Source organism: Gracilinanus agilis, chromosome 2, assembly GCF_016433145.1.
Source record: "Gracilinanus agilis isolate LMUSP501 chromosome 2, AgileGrace, whole genome shotgun sequence".
NCBI lineage: Eukaryota > Metazoa > Chordata > Mammalia > Didelphimorphia > Didelphidae > Gracilinanus > Gracilinanus agilis.
The window spans coordinates 646,332,109-646,351,270 of record NC_058131.1 but is presented as its reverse complement, the minus strand read 5'-3'; the positions used below and the strand labels follow the sequence as shown (position 1 = coordinate 646,351,270).

Here is a 19,162-nt window from a genome sequence, read left to right as displayed (position 1 = left end):
ATAAAGAGTGCTGTGTCTGTCATTCATTGGTCACTATTTGTAATAATAACAACAACAACAATAAAAAGGTGTTTAGACACAACCCTGAATCTAAATGGTTTGATTTCCAAAATTCAGAACATTTGGAATTTTAGATGGCCACCAGGACATCTAAATAACTTTTAACATTTCTAAATAGATGTTGCAAGACAAGGAAAACTAAACAAAAAACTTATGCATTCAAAAAGGGTCTTGTGCATCCAAAAGAGAGCAAAGAACCATAGCAAGATGTACTCAGATGTCTCAAGAGAGAAATTAGAACTTGAAAAGAAGTAAAAAAGAAAACAAATGGCAGAATATATGGCCTGTACAGGAGAAATAATTAACAGAATGGAAAAACTTCAATCCATGGTAGTGAGTTTCTTCAAAGAGGCAAAAGAGAGAAAAATTGAGAAAAAAATCTTTATCAAAGGATACTTTCAAAGAAAAGAAGTGAAAAGCAATCGTGTTAAAAGGGGACATGATCCCTGTGTAGGAAAAATACATTGATCTCTATAACAGGCTATATAGAAACAACTTAAAGATCAATAGTCTATATCCTGAGCTGATCTGGGTGTTTCTTTTTTAAACACCCTCTTCAGAGGGGAATTATATTTTTATAAAAATCCTAGATTTTAATTTTTGTTCGAGAAAAATTTTCAATGAACTGTTTGCAGAAAGATGCCTGAAGAATCTACATTGCTTCAAGAGATCTAGAATGAACTTTGGGGTATAATTGATTGAACTGAAGAGGACCGAAGTTACTTTAAATGTACATTTTTATGCCAAAAGGGGACTGCCCCCAATTGTTTTTTTGTCAGTGCGCCTAGCAAAACATTGGTTTTGCTTTCTTTCTCTTCCATTCCCCTCTTCTCTAACTATTGTAGTTAGAAGACCTTTGTGGGTACAAGATGATTATGTAAAGTAAGCACTTGGGGTGACTAGGCACCGAAGGATCATCAGGGGGGATTGTGTAAATGGAATTAGATTAACTTCATTCATTCTTTAGACTTTAGCCACCAGGAATAATGTCACTCCACCCAATTTAGAATTAAGTAGGGAGGGGGAAGGTCTGTGACCCACATTTGATAGTAAGTGACAAATCAAAAACAATGCCCCCTGGGCAGTCCAAAACAGTGTTGAGGCTGTCATTTGTCCACTTGAAACTGGAGGTGGATGCAGAAAGTGACAAAAGCTGTTATCTTTTAAACATGATGGTAACTTCCTGTGGGGGCTGTTGGCACTTTGAACTTGGTATTGAAGGATTTCTGATGAGACCTCAGACTGCTTCCCTTTGAATTGTCATGTGGGTAAGTCAGGTTGACTCTCTTTCTCTTCCCTTGGCGTTTCTGGAGGCTCTAGCCTCAAGGAGGCCTCTCAGAGGAGGCCTTGTGGCTAGAAGCCTTGTTTAATTAACCTCAATGCCCCCTCTGCTGGGGCCTTTGAATCCCTACCTGGTTTGTGCCTCTGGTCTGGGTCAGAGTTTCTCTCTCTCTCAATTTCCCTACCTTCAACCTTCCAAATTGTAGATAAACTACCATAAAAGTCATCCTGACTTGGGTCTATTTTATTTTGAAATTGAGTTACTTGATTTCTAATGGCCAAACCTTAAATATCTAGTCCAACCATAATAATTTCCATTTTCCCCTCTTACAATATAAAGAACATGACTAAAAAATCTAAATAATATAAAGCAAGAAATAAAACAAAAAATTGCTTAGAACTTCTCAAAATAGAAAACAAAATGCCAATAAAATCACCTATAATCACTTCCTCAAACCCCTCTACTACAAACCCCAAGACAGAGTAGAAAAATTTAACAATTTCAATGTCAAACATCAAATTCTGCAAACAACAAAGAGAAGGATCATCAAAAATAAGGGAAAAGAAACTTGAATAACACAAGACTATTATGTACCCATCAGAAACTGCAAAGGTGAATGGAATAAGTTGTGAAAGGCAAAAGTTTATATATAAGCTTAAATTTATTATTTTAGCATATTATGTAGATTCTGAACAACCCTCAGGATAGTCTACTTCAACCCATTTTCTACATTCTCTTAGCCCATTTTCTACATTCTGCAGATCATGGTGTGAATAAAAAAGAAGATCTAGTTTTAAAGCCCCTTTGGGTTTAGGTTTGACCTTTCCTCTGCTGTCTGTTTGCTCTTCCTCAGTTATGAGGGAGAAGAGAATGGAGAAAGTAATGACAACCAGTAGACAGTGAGAAAAGGAAAAGGAGGGTTATTAAAGAAAATATAATTACACCTTCATAACCACACTATGAGGTCCCTGGACAAATACTTTGACTTGCTTTGTCTTCGAAAATCTAAAAGGATTAGTGTGTTAAGTAGGTAAAACTTATGTGAACATACAGTATTATTGAAGGGTTAGAAAGAGAAAGTTATAGTGGAGAAGAGTCATATAAATAATAGAATTAGACCAACAAAACTTTTCCCAGGAGAAGACCTCTACTAGAGATTCTTTCTAGAAGAGCCTGGGAATTTTTAACCAGAAAGATAGTTTTTTTTTTCCCCCAAGTACTTTTATTCTTCAACAGTCCTAGTTTTAAAAAAATCAATGTGACAAAAGTAGGTAGGATACAGAATAGGATATGGAAAAATAGTTTAAATATTTCTGGGAATAAAAGAAATATTTTAAAATAAACTTAATCATACAAAAATTAACTTACTCAGAACACTTGTACAAATTTGTTACTTCTGTAGTCAAAGAAAGTTGTGGTATTAAAGTAGGTTGTTGTATTCCTTCAAATTCTGTTTCTTCAAATTCTGATGTTAAATATGAAAGGCTCTGCAAATTAGTAAACAATTTTTTTCATAATTTATAATAGATGTTCATAGCTTTTGCATTCTGATGACTTTTGTACTTTAATTTCCTAGATTCAAGAATGAAGTTATTTAAAATTACATTTCTCATGATCTACAATATTTTTCTTAGGTATAATTTTCCTCTACTATCTAACAATGAACCATTTTGGTTGGTGAAACTGGTTTAATTTAACTTCTTTTAAAACATAAGTACCTCTTGCTTTTCCCCATTCTTAGAGTCTTCTCCTTTGAACTTTGTCTCCGTTTCAGATACTTTTGTTAATTCTTCTTGTTCCTTTTCATCAATTATATCAATTTTTAACCTAGTTGAGCATAAATAAAAATATTTAAAATATTCTAACTGGAGAAATGTTTAAATTATTAGAGATTTACAAAATAAATCTTTTATAAAAAATAATTGTGCATCATGTAAATCATCAGAGCTAAATAGCATCTATTTATTACTTTAAGGTTTGCAAAGTTCTTCATATATATTTTTAGTGGAGTTTCATTAAAACTGAGTAGGTACTCCAAGGATCCCTATAGACAAAAAAGCTTAGTTTCAACAAAATTACATGACAGTCCAATGAGTCCTAAGGTTAGTAAGTATCAAGAACAAGATTCAAGTCCAAATCTCTCTTGACTTCAAGGCCAGATTATTTAGGAAACATAATATTTAATGGCATGAAGAAAGGCTTCCTTAGCAACTTAATAACCCATTAGGTAGACTAAATTGGACTTCTTAGGGAGTCAGTTCAATATTAGCATAGCTGTAGCCTATTAGAACATTTAAAAACCATAGCCAAGCTGCCAAACCTGGAGGGATCTTCAAAGAGATTAGTCCCTAAGAACATCTCAGAGAACATATTGAGAGGCCTACATTGTTCCCAGGAGTTTCACTTCAGGATTAAGCTGGTCCTAGATTGTCAAAGGACCTTCAAATAGTTTCCAAAGTCTCCAGCCATAGCACTGCTTGGATTATACCCCAAAGAGATAATAAGGAAAAAGACTTGTTCAAAAATATTTATAGCTGCGCTCTTTGTAGTGGCAAAAAATTGGAAAATGAGAGAATGTCCTTTGATTGGGAAATGGCTGAACAAATTGTGGTATCTGTTGGTGATGGAATACTATTGTGCTCAAAGGAATAAAGAACTGGAGGAATTCCATGTGAACTGAAATGACCTCCAGGAACTGATGCGGAGTGAAAGGAGCAGATCCAGGAGAACATTGTGCACAGAGACTGATACACTGTGGCACAATCGAACATAAAGGACTTCTCTACTAGCAGCAATGCAAGGATCCAGAGCAAGGCTGAGGGACTTATGAGAAAGAAAACCAGCCACATTCAGAGGAAGAACTGTGGGAGGAGAAACACAGAAGAAAAACAACTGCTTGCACACATGGGCTGATGGGGATACTATTGGGGATGCAGACAATAAATGATAACTCTAATCCAACTATTAATGATATGGAATTAGGTCTTGATCTTGTAAATGTTCATCTGGATACATGTAAAACCCAGTGGAATTGTGCATCGGCTAAGGGGAGTTAGGAGGAGTTAGGGGAGAGGGAAAGAACATGAAATATATATCTATGTGAAAATATTCAAAATAAAAATTTAAAAAAATAGTTTCCAATGTCCTTTAAAGCTAAGGGGATTTGTGGAGAAAGTATGCCTAGAATTATCTCCCTGACATTACCCTTGGCCTAGTACTCAAATAGATTGCTTGGAGAGGTTAAGAGCCCAAAGGATACTTAACAATTCCATTTATAAAACTTTAGGACTTAACAGATTTATAGGTAGCAGAAAGGAGGGTACTTTACCCACCATCAGTCATCAGGTTGTTAGGAACAATGAACAAGATGAACATAATCCTTAATGCCAGTGCTTTCCCTCTCATATTATCTCCAATTTATCCTGTATATATATTGCTTGTACACAGTGGTTTGCATGTTGTCTCTCCTATGAGCTTCTTAAGGGCCATCCTCAGCACTTGGTACAGTGGCAAGCACATAGTAGGTACTTAATAATTGCTTACTGGCTCATTGTTGCCATGATTTAATCACCTACCACTAGTTCAGTACTGCTGATGCCATAGACCAGTGATGGCAAACCTATGACACATGCCAGCACTGACATGTGTAGCCATTTTCAATGACACGTGGCTGCATATGGCTGCATACAGAGAAGTATGGGGCCACATGCCGAAGATGAAACATTTGCTATAGTATACTGTAGACACTCTTTGCACTACAGATGACAATTCTGCCTATATTAATTTACCTATTTTGTTTTATTAAATAGTTATATATTACAATTATATATTTCTGTTATTTAAACTATACATATCATGAAATTATGGTGTTTTTTTTTTCTCGAAGTGACACACCACCTGAGTTATACTCGTTTTTTGGCTAATTTTGACACACCAAGCTCAAAAGGTTGCCCATCACTGGCATAGACAGTGTCGAGGTGGAATCTAGAAACCTTCAAACTTGTAGCCTAGTGAGATCCGATGACCCCCCAGTTTAGTTAGCTTGATGGTGAAAACCTCAAGTTTGACTTTGTCACCAGAAAGTTTCTCCCTAAGGGGAAAGTCTCAGGAGTCTCAGACTAACAACAGACCTTAAAGGAGTTTAGGTGGGGAGTGCTAATCCCATCAGGTGTTAAGTATGTCTTTTTGTCCCAATGGTTTCTCCCTGTTAGCAAAGACCTTTACTGAGGTAGCCCAGCTCTTGGCTTGATCTTTCCCTTTTGTGTCCATTGTAAAGCTTCAGCCTCTCAATGTTATTCCTGTCTAGGACTCCTCAATTTCTTTATTACCATTGTAAAGTCAATCAACTATACTCTTGTGTCCACAGTTCTCCAAGAGGTATATAGGTTTCCCATTTTTAATGGCTCTTTGAAGTTTTCATCTAGAATGGTGTCATTCCCAAGGGTCAGTGGCCAGAGCAGCCAGAGTCTTGGAACTCTGTGTGGGTTTGTGCAACTTGGTGAGGAGGCCTAATTAAGCACTCACCCCTTCTCCTTAACTAAAGAGTACTTTTTTCTGACTATTTAATAGTTCTGTGTTATTCCAGTTTAACAACAGATATTGAAGGAAATGTCCTTATCCTGAAGAAGTCAAGTGGCTATTACTTCTTTGGCCTCCTTTTTCTCTTAAAAAAAAATTAAAAACCCTTACTTTCTGTCTTAGAATTAATACTGTGTATTAGTTCCATGACAGAAGAACAGTAAGGTTTGGGCAATGGGAGTGAAGAGACTTGCCCAAGCCACACCTAGGACCTCCTTTTTTAAAATATTTCTCTAAAAGCTCTTAAATGAGGGAAAGTTGGGAAAGTGATGAGAGTAACTACTACCCCTTCATCATCATCCCAACATGCCAAGGTTTTCTCTCTGCATTGCTTTTGCTGACAGTATGGGTAGATTTAACCCAAGTGGATCCCAAGTTACTTATGTGTAGTAACAGGAGCAATGAAATGTGGTCACTCACTTTTGAAACTGCAACTTTACTGGTGTGCTTGTAAATCTTTGCTGTCGACGGAGAACTTTAATTTGTTTCCAAGTCTTCAGCATATTATGCAACAAAGAGATATCCTTCTTCTGTTCCAAGTCATATAGCTGTTTAGTATTACTATAATAATCATAAGAATCAATTATTTTTACCAACCCTAAAGGAGACTTCTAAGAGGGAAGGATGCCAGAATCAAAGGAGGAATGTTGATAGGGGAAGTAGGAGAGCACACATGTTAGCCTTCACAATATTTCAGAAAACTTTCCTCTGCATCTATGTTCATGCACCAGTTTTTTATTTATTCATTTACTAAGAGAAAAGTTGCCAAGTATGAACCAGTGAACAGCAAAATTCTTCCCTAACATTTTTCTTGCTGTGGTGAAGCTTAAAGCCCCCACTTTGTTACAGTTTGCTATTCAATCATCCCCTCAAACCCAAGGGAAAGGGTTAAATTAAATCAAATCTGAAAAGGCCATGATAATGCATTCAAATACTTGAATATTTGATCCATTTCAGTAAAATTCTGAGAATGGCTGATTTATTTTAAAAGTTAAGGCTGTTGGCAAAAAATTGGAAAATGAGGGGTTGTCCCTCACTTGGGGATTGGCTGAACAAACCCTAGTATATGATGGTGATGGAATATTATTGTCTTATGAGGAAAGATGAACTGCTTGATTTCTAAAAGAACTGGACAGACTTACATGAACTGATGTGGAGTGAAATAAGCAGAACCAGGAGAACATTATACACAGTAACTGAAACACTGTGGACAATTAAATGTAATCGATTTTGCTACTAAAAACATCCAGGACAATCCCAAGGGACTTATGAGAAAGAATGCTATCTACATTTAGATAAAGAAAGGTGGGAGTAGAAATCCAGAAGAAAACATATGATTTATCACTTGTTTATGTGAGTATATGATTTAGGGTTTTGGTTTTTAAAGATTACGTTATTTAAAAAATGAGTAATATGGAAATATGTTTTGAGTGATAATACATGTATAACACAGTGAAATTGCTTGTCAAATCTGGGAGGGGGAGGAAAAAGGGGAGGAAGAAAGCATGAATCATGTAACCATGGAAAAATATTTTTAAAAAAATTAAAATTATACTAAAAAAAAAAGTGAAGACCCTTGGAAACATTCCTAAACTCCTGGGACCGTAATAGGAATCCCAAAGACACTAGAATCAGGGATGTGGATCAGTGGCCACAAAAGGACTATGTTCGTTTTGAGGAAGGAACATTTACAATACCATCCATAACTTATTAGCATTTCACATACCCACCAAATTTCTAAAACTATTATTTGTGGAATTTCTCAAAAACTCTCTGAGCTAATTCTTAGTTGGATTATTGTTTGATGTAAATAAATAGAACCTTTCTAGTGTTATTATACTGAATCTTGATTTCTCACAGATCTAACTTCCCACTCCATCCCACCCACAACTTATCCAGACCTTTTCCTTAGGCCTTTCTTTCTCCCTGAACAAGATTCTACTCTATAATATTCCTGATAAGTTAGTCATCTAGTCTTTGCTTAAAAACCTCTGACAAGGTCAGGATTGAAGGGGGAACCACTACTTCCAAAGAAAACCAGTTGTAGTTCTGGGAGTGGAGCCAAGATGGCAGAGTAATCCTCAGCAGCTCTGTGATACTATGAGAATCTTCTCTGACAAAGATTAAAATATTGCCACAAAACGAATATGGGGTGAAAAAATCAACAAGGAGACAGAGTTAAACAACTTTTAAGAAAAGAAAAACCCAAAAGGTAGGCAACAAACACCTGGGGCACTGGGGTGAGAGGAGAATAGACCCAGCAAGAAGCTGTAGCAAGGAGGAAAGAGCAACCCAAGAGTGAGCCACATACTCTCAGCCCACAACTGCTGTCCAAGGTTCAAGAACCTATGCCCGAACCAACATCCAGACCCTGAGACCCTGCCTAAGCAAATAGAGGTACAAGCCAACCCATAACCTTTGAAATTTCAAACCTGTGGAGAAGTCCAAACCCCAGCCCAGGAAATTCTAGTCTGGGTTTGGGACAAGGACTTAATTTACACTTTGGGGTGGATAATATTACTAAGTACTAAGTACTGATCTTTTTGCCTAAAGCTCAGGGTGGAGCTCCAAGACAGGACAATCAAGGATGTGCTGATTGGATCAAGTACACTGTGAAACCAAAAACTTGAGACTAAGCATGAAGCTAGAATTTGACCAGCCCCTGACCTGATCAAGATCAGAGTGAGATCAAAAGCTTACACCTAAGCCTGAGGTAAGTCTTTAAGCTATCAGTATGTCAGAGTCAATTAAATCAGCAGGGGGAGGGGGCTCTCAGAGCTCTCAGGCCTCAGATCATCATATCATCCCCTCAAGTCTACCTATAATTAGAGAGCAAAAATGAGCAAACAACAAAAAAACACCTAACTCTAAAGAATTTTTATGGAGTCAAAGAGCAAGGTAGAAGAAGAAGGGGACAGTGAAAGCAAAGGAAACACCTGCAAAGTCCAAAAAAAAATATGGACTGGACACAGATTCTGGAATAACTCAAAAAGGTCTTCAAAAACCAATTAAGAGAGGCAGAGGAAAAATGGGAAAGCAAAATGAAAGTGATACAAGAAGAAAGGAAAGTGATGCAAGAAGAAATTAAAGTAAAGTAAGAGGAAACGGGCCAACTGGAAAAAACTGACAGAGGAAAATCAGGTCTTAAAAGTCAGAATTGCCCATCTAGAAAACTAATGGTTTCATGAGAAATCAAGAAACAATAAAGCAGAATCAAAGGAATGAAAAAATAGAGGAAAACATGAAATATTTTAAAAAAAGCAAATGACCTAGAAAATAGATCTAGGAGAGACAATTTGAGAATTATTGGACTACCTAAAATCCATGATCAAGAAAAAACCTTGGAAATCATATTACAAGAAATTATCAAGATAACTGCCCAGAGATGCTCAAACAAGAAAATAAAATTGAAATTGAAAGAATTCACAAATCACTTCCAGAAAGAAATCTTCAAATGACAACTTCCAGGAATATAATAGCTAAATTCCAAGAGCCACCAAGTCAAGGAAAAAATACCTCAAGCAGCCAGAAAGAAATCATTCAAATACCATGGAGCTACAATCAGGATCATACAGGACCTAGAGGCTTCTACATTAAAGGATCAAAAGGCATGGAATATGATATTCAGGAAGGCAAAAGATTTGGGTTTACAACCCAGAGTCACCTGTCCAACAAAACTGAGTATATTCTTTTAGGAGAAAAATGGATATTTAATAAGATAGAAGATTTCCAAGCATTTTCCTGAAGGATAAGTCAGACCCAAACAAAATATTTGAAGTCAAAACATAAGACACAAGAGAAGTCCAAAAAAGTAAATACAAAAGAGAAAATTTAAGGAACTCATTAAGGTTTATATTTATATTTATATATTTTATATTTAGATCATACATGTTTATAAGTCTACATGAAAAGAGGTTTTTTGTAATTCTCAAAATTACCCTTAGTAATAGAGAAGAGAGAAGGAATTTACTCAGAAAGAGAGTGGAGAAGTAAGCTGACTCTGATGTTATGATATATATGTAAATATGATGATATGGAAGGATATGTATGTATGATATGATATATATATATATATATGAATGATATGTAAAAAATCAATCACAGGGTGAAAGAAAGAAGGATTGCACTGAGAGAAAAGGAAAAAGAGAGATAGAATATGGTAAATTATATTACATAAAGAGGTATGAAATATCATAATAGAGAGGGGAGGATAAGGGTGGTGACAGGCAATGCTTAAACTTTACTTTCATTGTAAAAGGCTCAGAGAAGATAAAACAAGTATACTCAGTGTGGTACAGAATTCTATTTTATCCTACTCAGTGGGGCATAGAATTCTATTTTACCCCACAGAGAAGTAGAGGGAAATAAGAACAGGGAAGAGGGAGGAAATTGAAGGTAGGGGGAAGTAGGGAGGTGACAAAAAGCAAAATACTGGTGAGGAGGAACAGAGAGAAAGGGAATAGAGCAGGATTTAAAGGGGATAATATGATGGAGGGCAATACACAGTTAGTAATCATAACGCTGAATGTGAATGGGATGAACTCGCACATTGAAAGGAAGCAGATAGCAGAGTGAATTAAAAACCAGAATCCTACTATATGTTGTTTACAAGAAACAAATTTGAGGCAGGATGATACACACAGATTCAAGATAAAAAGTTGGAGCAGAATTTATTATGTGTCATCTATAAAAGAATGCCTGCCCTTTGATCAAGCCATACCATTGTTGGGTTTGTACCCCAAAGAGATCATAGATAAACGGACTTGTACGAAAATATTTATAGCCACACTTTTTGTGGTGTCAAAAAACTGGAAAATGAGGGTATGCCCTTCAATTGGGGAATGGCTGAACAAATTGTGGTATATGCTAGTGATGGAATACTATTGCGCTCAAAGGAATAATAAACTGGAAGAATTCCATGTGAATTGGAAAGACCTCCAGGAATTGATGCAAAGCGAAAGGAGCAGAGCCAGAAGAACATTGTACACAGAGACCAATACACTGTGGTAAAATAGAATGTAATGGACTTCTGTATTAGCAGCAATGCAGTGACCCAGGACAGTTCTGAGGGACTTATGGTAAAGAACACTACCCACATTCAGAGGAAGAACTGCAGGAGTGGAAACACAGAAGAAAAGCAACTGCTTGAACACATGGGTTGAGGCAGACATGATTGGGGATGTAGATTCGAAACTACCACAAATGCAACTATCAACAATTTGGAAATAGGTTTTGATCAATGACACATGTTAAAACCAGTGGAAATGCGCATCGGCTATGGGGGGAGGGGGTAGCTGGGGGGGGTGAAGGGGAAAGTAAGAGCATGAATCATGTAACCATGTTAACTTTTCTAAAAAATAAAAATTATTAAATAAAAAAGTTTACTAAAAAAAAAAAAACAACCTATGGGATACAGCCAAAGCAGTACTCAGGGAAAAATTTATATCTCTGAGTGCCTATAGCAACAAAACTGAGAAGGAAGAGATCAATGAATTGGGCTTAAAACTTGAAAAATTAGAAAAAGAACAAATTAAAAATTCCCAGATAAAACCTAGATAGGAAATCCTAAAAAGTAAAGGAGAAATTAATAAAATTGAAAATAAAAGAACTACTGAACTAATAAATAAGACTAGGAGCTAGTACTTTGAAAAAACAAATAAAATAGATAAAGTACTTCTTAATCTAATTAAAAAAAGAAAGAAGAGAATCAAAAGAACAGTATCAAAGATGAAAAGGGTGATCTCACCTCTCTAATGAAGAGGAAATTAAGATAATTATTAAAAATAATTTTGCCCAATTATATGGCAATAAATATGATCATGTAAGTGAAATGGGCGAATATTCACAAAAATATAAATTGCCTCAATTGACAAAAGAGGAAATAGAATATTTAAATAATCCTATATCAGAAAAAGAAATTGAACAAGCCATCAAGGAACTTCCTAAGAAAAAATTGCCAGGGACAGATGGATTCACAAGTGAATTCTATCAAACATTTAAAGAACTAATTCCAATACTATACAACTTATTTGACAAAGTAAGCAAAGAAGGAGTCTTACCAAATTCTTTTTATGACACAAATATTGTATTGATTCCAATGTCAGGCAGACCAAAAACAGAGAAAGAAAACTATAGACCAATCTCCTTAATGAACATAGGTGCAAAAATCTTAAATAAAAAATTAGCAAGTTATCACAAGGATTATTTACTATGACCAGGTGAGATTTATACCAGGGATGCAAGGATGGTTTAATATTGGGAAAACCATCCACATAATTGACCATATCAATAATCAAACCAACAGAAATCATATGATTATCTCAATAGATGCCCAAAAAAGCCTTTGACAAAATATAACACCCATTCCTATTGAAAACACTAGAAAGTATAGAAATTGAAAGGCCATTTCTCAAAATAATAAATAATATATATTTAAAACCATCAGCAAGTATCATCTGCAATGGGGACAAGTTAGTAGCCTTCCCAATAAGATCAGGAGTGAAGCAAGGATTCTCATTATTACCTCTATTATTTAATATTGTAATAGAAATGCTAGCAGTAGCAATTAGAGAAGAAAAAGAAATTGAAGGGATTAAAATTAGGCAATGAGGAAACTAAACTATCACTCTTTACAGATGATATAATGGCCTACTTAACGAATCCTAGAAAATCAACTAAAAGGCTAGTGGAAATAATTAACAACTTTAGCAAAATTGCAGGGTACAAGATAAATTCACAAAGATCATCAGCATTTCTATATATTTCCAGCAAAATTCTGGAGAAACTTTTTAGAGGCTTGACTCCCAAAACCTCAGGGAAAGGAAAATAAAATATAAATTCATGACTCACCAAAGGCTATTTTAGATTGGATCTAACACTATACAGAGGTACCAACACCACTGCTAGGATCTAAAACTACTGGGACAATACAATGTAGGATTCTAGGACCAAAAATCATTAGAGGGACCTAGGATAACTCATTATTTCCTAGACTGAGCTCAAATCAAGATCAAGTTCCACATGTGGGTTATCCTCTGAATATGTCTCATTTCTTACTACATTGGGATAAAGTGTTTACTTTGGGATTAATTGTGAGTCCAACACAGTCCTGGGGACCAAATCACCAATATTTCCTGATAGACAGTTGTCTTGTTTCCCCCATAGCCACTTCTAGCACTAAAAAGAGAAATTGTAGAAAATGATACCACTACCATAGTAGGTCTCAGTCAATTGACTCTTTTTGTCCTACAACCAGCAAACTCCAACATTAACATAAACAAAACAATATTATCTCTGCTACCTAAATTTAATTTTGGGCTCGCTCTGCCTTGCCTCTTGTGGATGATTACAGTCTGAGTTCGTTCTAGTGATGGGTGAGTCCTTGCTTGGAAACACCATGTTATCACAAGTCTCAGTCATATGCTCACTTCCCTCTTGGTTCACTCTCTGGGCTGCCTCACCTACACACAGGTTGCCTCTCCCTTGTGTTATCTTTCCCCACCATGCTTTCCAATTCATATTTATGTATCATCTTCCCCCATGAGAACATAAGCTCTTGAGAGTCGGGACTATCTTGTTTTTATTAGCATAGTGGCTGACTTACTGCCATCTCTGTCTCTCTCCTTCCCTCTCTCCTTCCCTCTCTGTCTCTGTCTCTTTGTCTCTGCCTCTGTGTTTCTGTCTCTCTCTCTCTGTGTCTGTCTCTCTCTGTGGGTGTCTCTCTTCCAGACTCTCCCTGTGCCATCACCATTCTTCAGCCTCTTTTACTTGAGTTTCATCTAGTCTAGTCACCTTTATTAGGCTGTGCTGATTTTTGCCCAATAAACCTCAAAGTACTTTAAAATATGTTGGTATTATTATTAAGGGTCAATTGCTGAAAGCTTACCTTATTTGCCAGTTATAGTCTTGCAGAGATTTTTTGGTCAGCTGGTTTATTTTTGTATTATCTCTTGCTACCTTTGTTAGTGCTTTAAGCTACAATAAAGAGAAAAACTATTTTGATTATATTTTGCATATAAATGTATCTAGTAACACCACTCTAAATCATATGACAACATGGGCAAGAGTAGACACAAGGACACAAATTTTACATGTATTTATAGGGGTCACAATAATAGGATCATAGATCTAGAACAGGAGTGGTCCTTGGAGATCATCTAGTCCTATCTCCCCATTTTAGAGATGACACACCTAAAGCTCAGAGATTTTAGATGATTTGCCCAAAACCATACAGAAAGGTAAGTAGCAAAACTGGTATTTGAACTCGGGTCTGGTGGTTCCAATTTTAGCAGTCTGAGTTCAATATTCTTTCAAAGTCCATTACATTGTCTCTAATTACTTATTTACTTGATTGAATTAGATGTCTTGAGATCAAGGACTTCAACTTTCTAGTATCCCCCTGGCAGCTTGCACAAGGCTTTGAACACAGTAGGCATTCAAGCAATTGATTAATAAATATGTATTAAGCTATGCCTTAATGCCAGGCATTGTGCTGAGCACCAGGATCACAAAAAGAGACAAATGACAGTCCTTGCCCTCAAGCTTACAATCTAATGGGAGAGAGAACAAGCAAACAAATATGTGCAAATCATATACAAGACAAATAGGAAATAATTAACAGAGAGAAAGATGCTAGAATTAAGAAGGGTTGGGAAAGGCTTCCAGTAAAAGAAGAGATTTTAGTTGGGATTTGAACAAAGCCAGGAAGGTTAGTAAGCTAAGCAGAAAAGGGACAGCATTCCAGGCATGGGGGACAGCCAAAGTAAATGCTCAGAGTGGAAACTTGGATTTTCTTGTTGACCAGGAAGTTGGTGTCACTGAATTAAGGAGTAAGTATCAAGGAGTAAAGTGAAGGAAGCTTGGAAAGGTAGGAGGGGGATATGAAGGGCTTTGAATGCCAAAGAGAGTATTTTGTATAGGTAACAGGGAGTCACTGGAGTTTATTGGGGGAGGGAGGGAAGGAGGATATTATGTGGTCAGACCAACACATTAACATTTTTTTAAAATAAATTCAAATGGTCAAGTAAAGAAAGAACTAAGCAGTCCCAGTACATTAGTTCTATTCTCTTTCTCTTCTTCTTATAGTATCTTAAGATTCAGAGGTAGATTAGACCTTAGAGACCAACTAATCTAATTCTCTCATTTTTATAGGTGAAGAAACTGAAAGACAAAGAAGTTAAATCACAAGTGCAAAATAACAAAACTTTTCAGTCACAGAACCAGGATCTGAACCTGGATTTCCTGAATCTAAACCTAGCAATTTTTATCTTGCCCTAATATTGTCCAGTGGGGAAAATTTGTTCTGGAATTATTACAAATACTCTAATCAGAAAATGCTTCACCAAAGTCCTTTCCAAAGTTCGGATCAAAGTCTACTTCTATAGCTTTTTTGAGTAATTGATGTGTGTCTAGGGGAATGTTGCAAAAATCATGAGAATAACAGAAGTTAATAAGTTAGCTAGGATATTATATATGTCTAGAGTTGTAAGGCATCTCAGAGTTTATCCAGTTCAAACATTTTCCTGAACTGAATTAAGTAAGTGTCATCATCTAGTTTTCTGACATTTAGTTTGCATGAAAGCTGAGTGCTTTTCAAAACTAAATGGCAACTTAATATTATTGCTTGAAGTGGTATTTAATAAAATGCATCAGTACAACATTAGAAGTAAATTTTTTTTAAACTTGCTTAGTGAAAATAAACCAGATGTACAAAATTTACTCAGAAACAAATTCTAAGATAGAAATAAATATCACTTCTCTGCCAAGAATCTTTAGGGACTCCCTAGTGCTTAATAAGTAAAATTTGAACTCCTCTGCTCTTGTGTGTATGTGTGTGTGCCTCTGAAGTTTTGGGGAATTCCCCCTTAAATAGCAGCTGCTATGTATATGTGGCTTCTATTCAGCAGAGGAATGTTCTTTCTTTTCTTGTGAGTTTAGTCCATAGCCCCAGTACTATTTTAGCTCTTTTGAGAATCAATCCCGTTGGTACATCCAGCCAGAACTGTAAATAAAAGTCTCCACAGATCAAATCTATCTTTGCCAACGCTCTCCCCATCCCAATATTTGGGTCTGAATAAATTTCTTTTGACTCCCATCATGCCTCTGGCAATTAACACTAGGATCAGGCAGATTACCCTGGAATTCACCACCAAGAATGGAAGGAGCAGGTATAGGCATATTAGTTGGTTGGTTGTTGTACTTCTTACTCAAAAAGGCTCCAAATGACATCACTAGGGGTGATATCTTTTGACTTGAGCAAAAATTAGATTTAAGTGAGGCAGAATTGCTGCTCAAAGTCACTAGCTGCACTTTTTTTCCCAATCATCACAGTCCAGTGTCAGGACAAAAGTCAGATGACTGGTGATGGTTTGGGATGCAGTGAGTGATCTTGGCTTCTTTGATGTCTAACTGAGCTCTAAATGCTTCACAGCAACTGCTATGGCTTTCATGCCTGTTAGAACATTGTTCTCATTCACCCTTCTGCCAGGCAAGTCTTTACGTGCCTAGGGTAGACACTCCTCTAACTCACCCACAGGTTTGAGGTCTAAGTTACGCTCATCCTAGTTTAGCCAACATACTCAGACAATTTCTTGGGGTGCTATCTATACATTCTATAGCTTCTTAGAGCCACTGGTAATAGGTGGAAAGTGGCTACCAAAGGAGGATGAACAGCCCTGAAAAGGCAATTCTTCAAACCAGAGGTACTCCTCTGAACACCCCAAATACCACAGAGAGAAAAGTAATTTTATGTATAAAGCAAGGTACATATGTGTGTGCATGTACATGTGTACATATTTATATATATATTCTTCTCTTATATTTCTCCATAACTCTTCCTGGGAATTTAATAGTCCACAATTTATGCAGAGGGCCCTGCCTCCACATGTCTTCCTCTCCCCAGTTTCTCTTCTTTTACAAAATATTACCTATAATTTTGATCATATAATACCCACTTTTTGGTTTCTTGAATATTATGGGAAGGCTTTTGGCAGTTGAAGCATTGTGAAGCTTAGGAGATGGAAACTTAAAGTTCTTATTTATCCACAAGATGGGGCAGTGGATCTCTAGAGAGCTAGGCCTGCAAATCAGGAAGACCCAAGTTCAAATACAGCCTCAGACACTGTATCATTGGGCAAGTCCCTTAACCTCTGCACCTCAGTTTTTCCACTAGCAAAATTGGGATATAAGATTAGAATCTATCTTCCAAGGTTGTTGTGAGGATCAAAAGATCTGGCACACAGTAAGCACTATACAAATGTTAGCTATTATTCTCATTAAGAGAAGCAGACATCCTTAAACTGGAGAAATCTGGAACATCTGGAACTTTCCTCTGTTCCTATAGTATGTATTTGTGGTACTTCTTTCTATGGCACTCCATCTTTTATTTCTTCCAATTACTTATAATTTCCCTGAGAACCTGACAGACTTAAAACTAGAAGTCATGATCCTAGAAGACACCATGTGAACAAGCCTGGTACAGTTTATTACATGTAATAAGCACTTAAATGGTTATAGCTAAAAAAAACTGAACTGAATACTGGGTAATTATAATGAACAAATTTGGCCCTGAAGAAGAAAAAGTGCCTCTTCTTCTTTGCAGAGTTAGAAAACTATGCTTATGTGTCAGATATTCTTAGATACAACACAAATGTCTTTTTAATCTTTCCTTTAAAAGTCTTGGTTAAAGAGGCTTGCTGGGTTGGAGAGATGGGGGGTGCAGGGGAAGAGGGATATATTCAGAAATGAAGAAGAGATGAAAAGTAAAACATATCACTAAAAATAAGATTTTCTTTTAAAAAGATAAGTTGATGAAGCTAGCACATCTCATCTAAAATTTTCCTATTTGGAGAAGGTAAGAAGGGAACTGACCAGTAAAGACCCACAAAGAAACTTGAGAAACCCATTTCCTGAAATGCATGATGATAGAAACTTTCCCCTTCAAATATCAGAGCAGAGTCAGGTATCTTCTATTTTTTGCCTACCTACTGTGTGGTAATAAAAAGCCTTTGGTAAGCTGCTGAACCAGAATCTAATTTCAACAAAATGCATCTCATCTTCATAGCTTTCCATTTAAGAGGAAGAAGAAATGCTGGAAGCCTCCAGATGGTAATGGTGGTAGTAGTAGTAGTAGTGATTACTGATACCAACAACATACTCTATCCAACCTTAAAACCCTGAGGGAAGTAGCAGCTTTGGGGGGGAGGAAATCATCTACCAGCAAGGGTTCAAGCTGTGAGAGCTAGCTCATAGCCTATATGCTTGACCTATGCTTCTTTAAGTTGCCCATTTTATTCCTAACTGTTATAATTTTTAGAATATAGACCCTGATGTCTTGACTTCTTTTCCAATATCCTTTCCACCTGAACTGATAGAAGTTAAAGCTTCCTTATCAATTCCTGGTCCTTTCCACCTTAATAAGCTATTACAATTCATTTTTGTTTGGAACAAATTTTTTAAAAGTCAAAATTACTGAAATTTTAGCTATGTAAATTGTTCACCATGTGCAAACTCCTTTCATGAATGTTGGCCAGTCAATCAACTAACAAATATTATTTAGATGACTACTATAAGCCAGGTACTATGTTAAGTGCTAGGAACAGGAAGATAAAAATGGATCCTGAAGATACTTGTATTTTATCAGAATATGAGATTTGCAACTTATCTGTAACATGACATTTTTTAAACCTAATTTCACATTTGTTTATTTTTGGTGATTCGAAGAATTTCATTTATGATCAGTCAAAAATCCTTTCCTATTCTTTGCCATGAATCTCTAGCTGTTGAGGGATTAGAAAAAGCTATTTTTTTCTAACAATTCTGGAAGGAATTCAAAAGATTTTCCCTGTGGATATGAGAACACATTACTAAAGAGCCTAGAATGTCTATGAGCATGGAATTTCTAAGGGTCTTTGCTATATCTACTTATAGAGAAAAATTAAAGTTAATATCACTCTAGCTAAGACATTGTAAGTTTATTGAAATACCCAACTTAGACATAGATTATTTTTCTTCTTTAAAAATAAAATAATGGGACTTTTTTAAAGAATTCATTGATGGTTTGTTAAATTTATTTTTCTAAGATAGGGTTATTTAATTATTTGACTTCATGTTCTGTTTATCTGGGCAATTGGTATTTTTGTAAATTTTCTTCCATTTCACTTAGGTATCACTTTTTTGGTACAAAGCTGGATAAGATATCTCCTAACAAATGTTTTTATTTCTTCTCCATAGGTTATGAATTTA

At 36.1% G+C, this 19,162-nt stretch overlaps 1 protein-coding gene across 1 annotated transcript in view; it reads right to left on the bottom strand.

The window, feature by feature from the left end:
- CC2D2B (coiled-coil and C2 domain containing 2B) overlaps window positions 1–19,162 on the bottom strand; it is a 121,482-nt gene that overhangs the window by 80,633 nt on the left and 21,687 nt on the right. The window contains exons 9-12 of the mRNA XM_044660203.1: window positions 13,806–13,894; window positions 6,341–6,481; window positions 3,061–3,169; window positions 2,711–2,829 (exon numbers count right to left, since the gene is read on the bottom strand). Of these exons, the coding sequence (XP_044516138.1) occupies window positions 2,711–2,829; window positions 3,061–3,169; window positions 6,341–6,481; window positions 13,806–13,894 (458 nt within the window). The remainder of the gene's footprint in view (window positions 1–2,710; window positions 2,830–3,060; window positions 3,170–6,340; window positions 6,482–13,805; window positions 13,895–19,162) is intronic.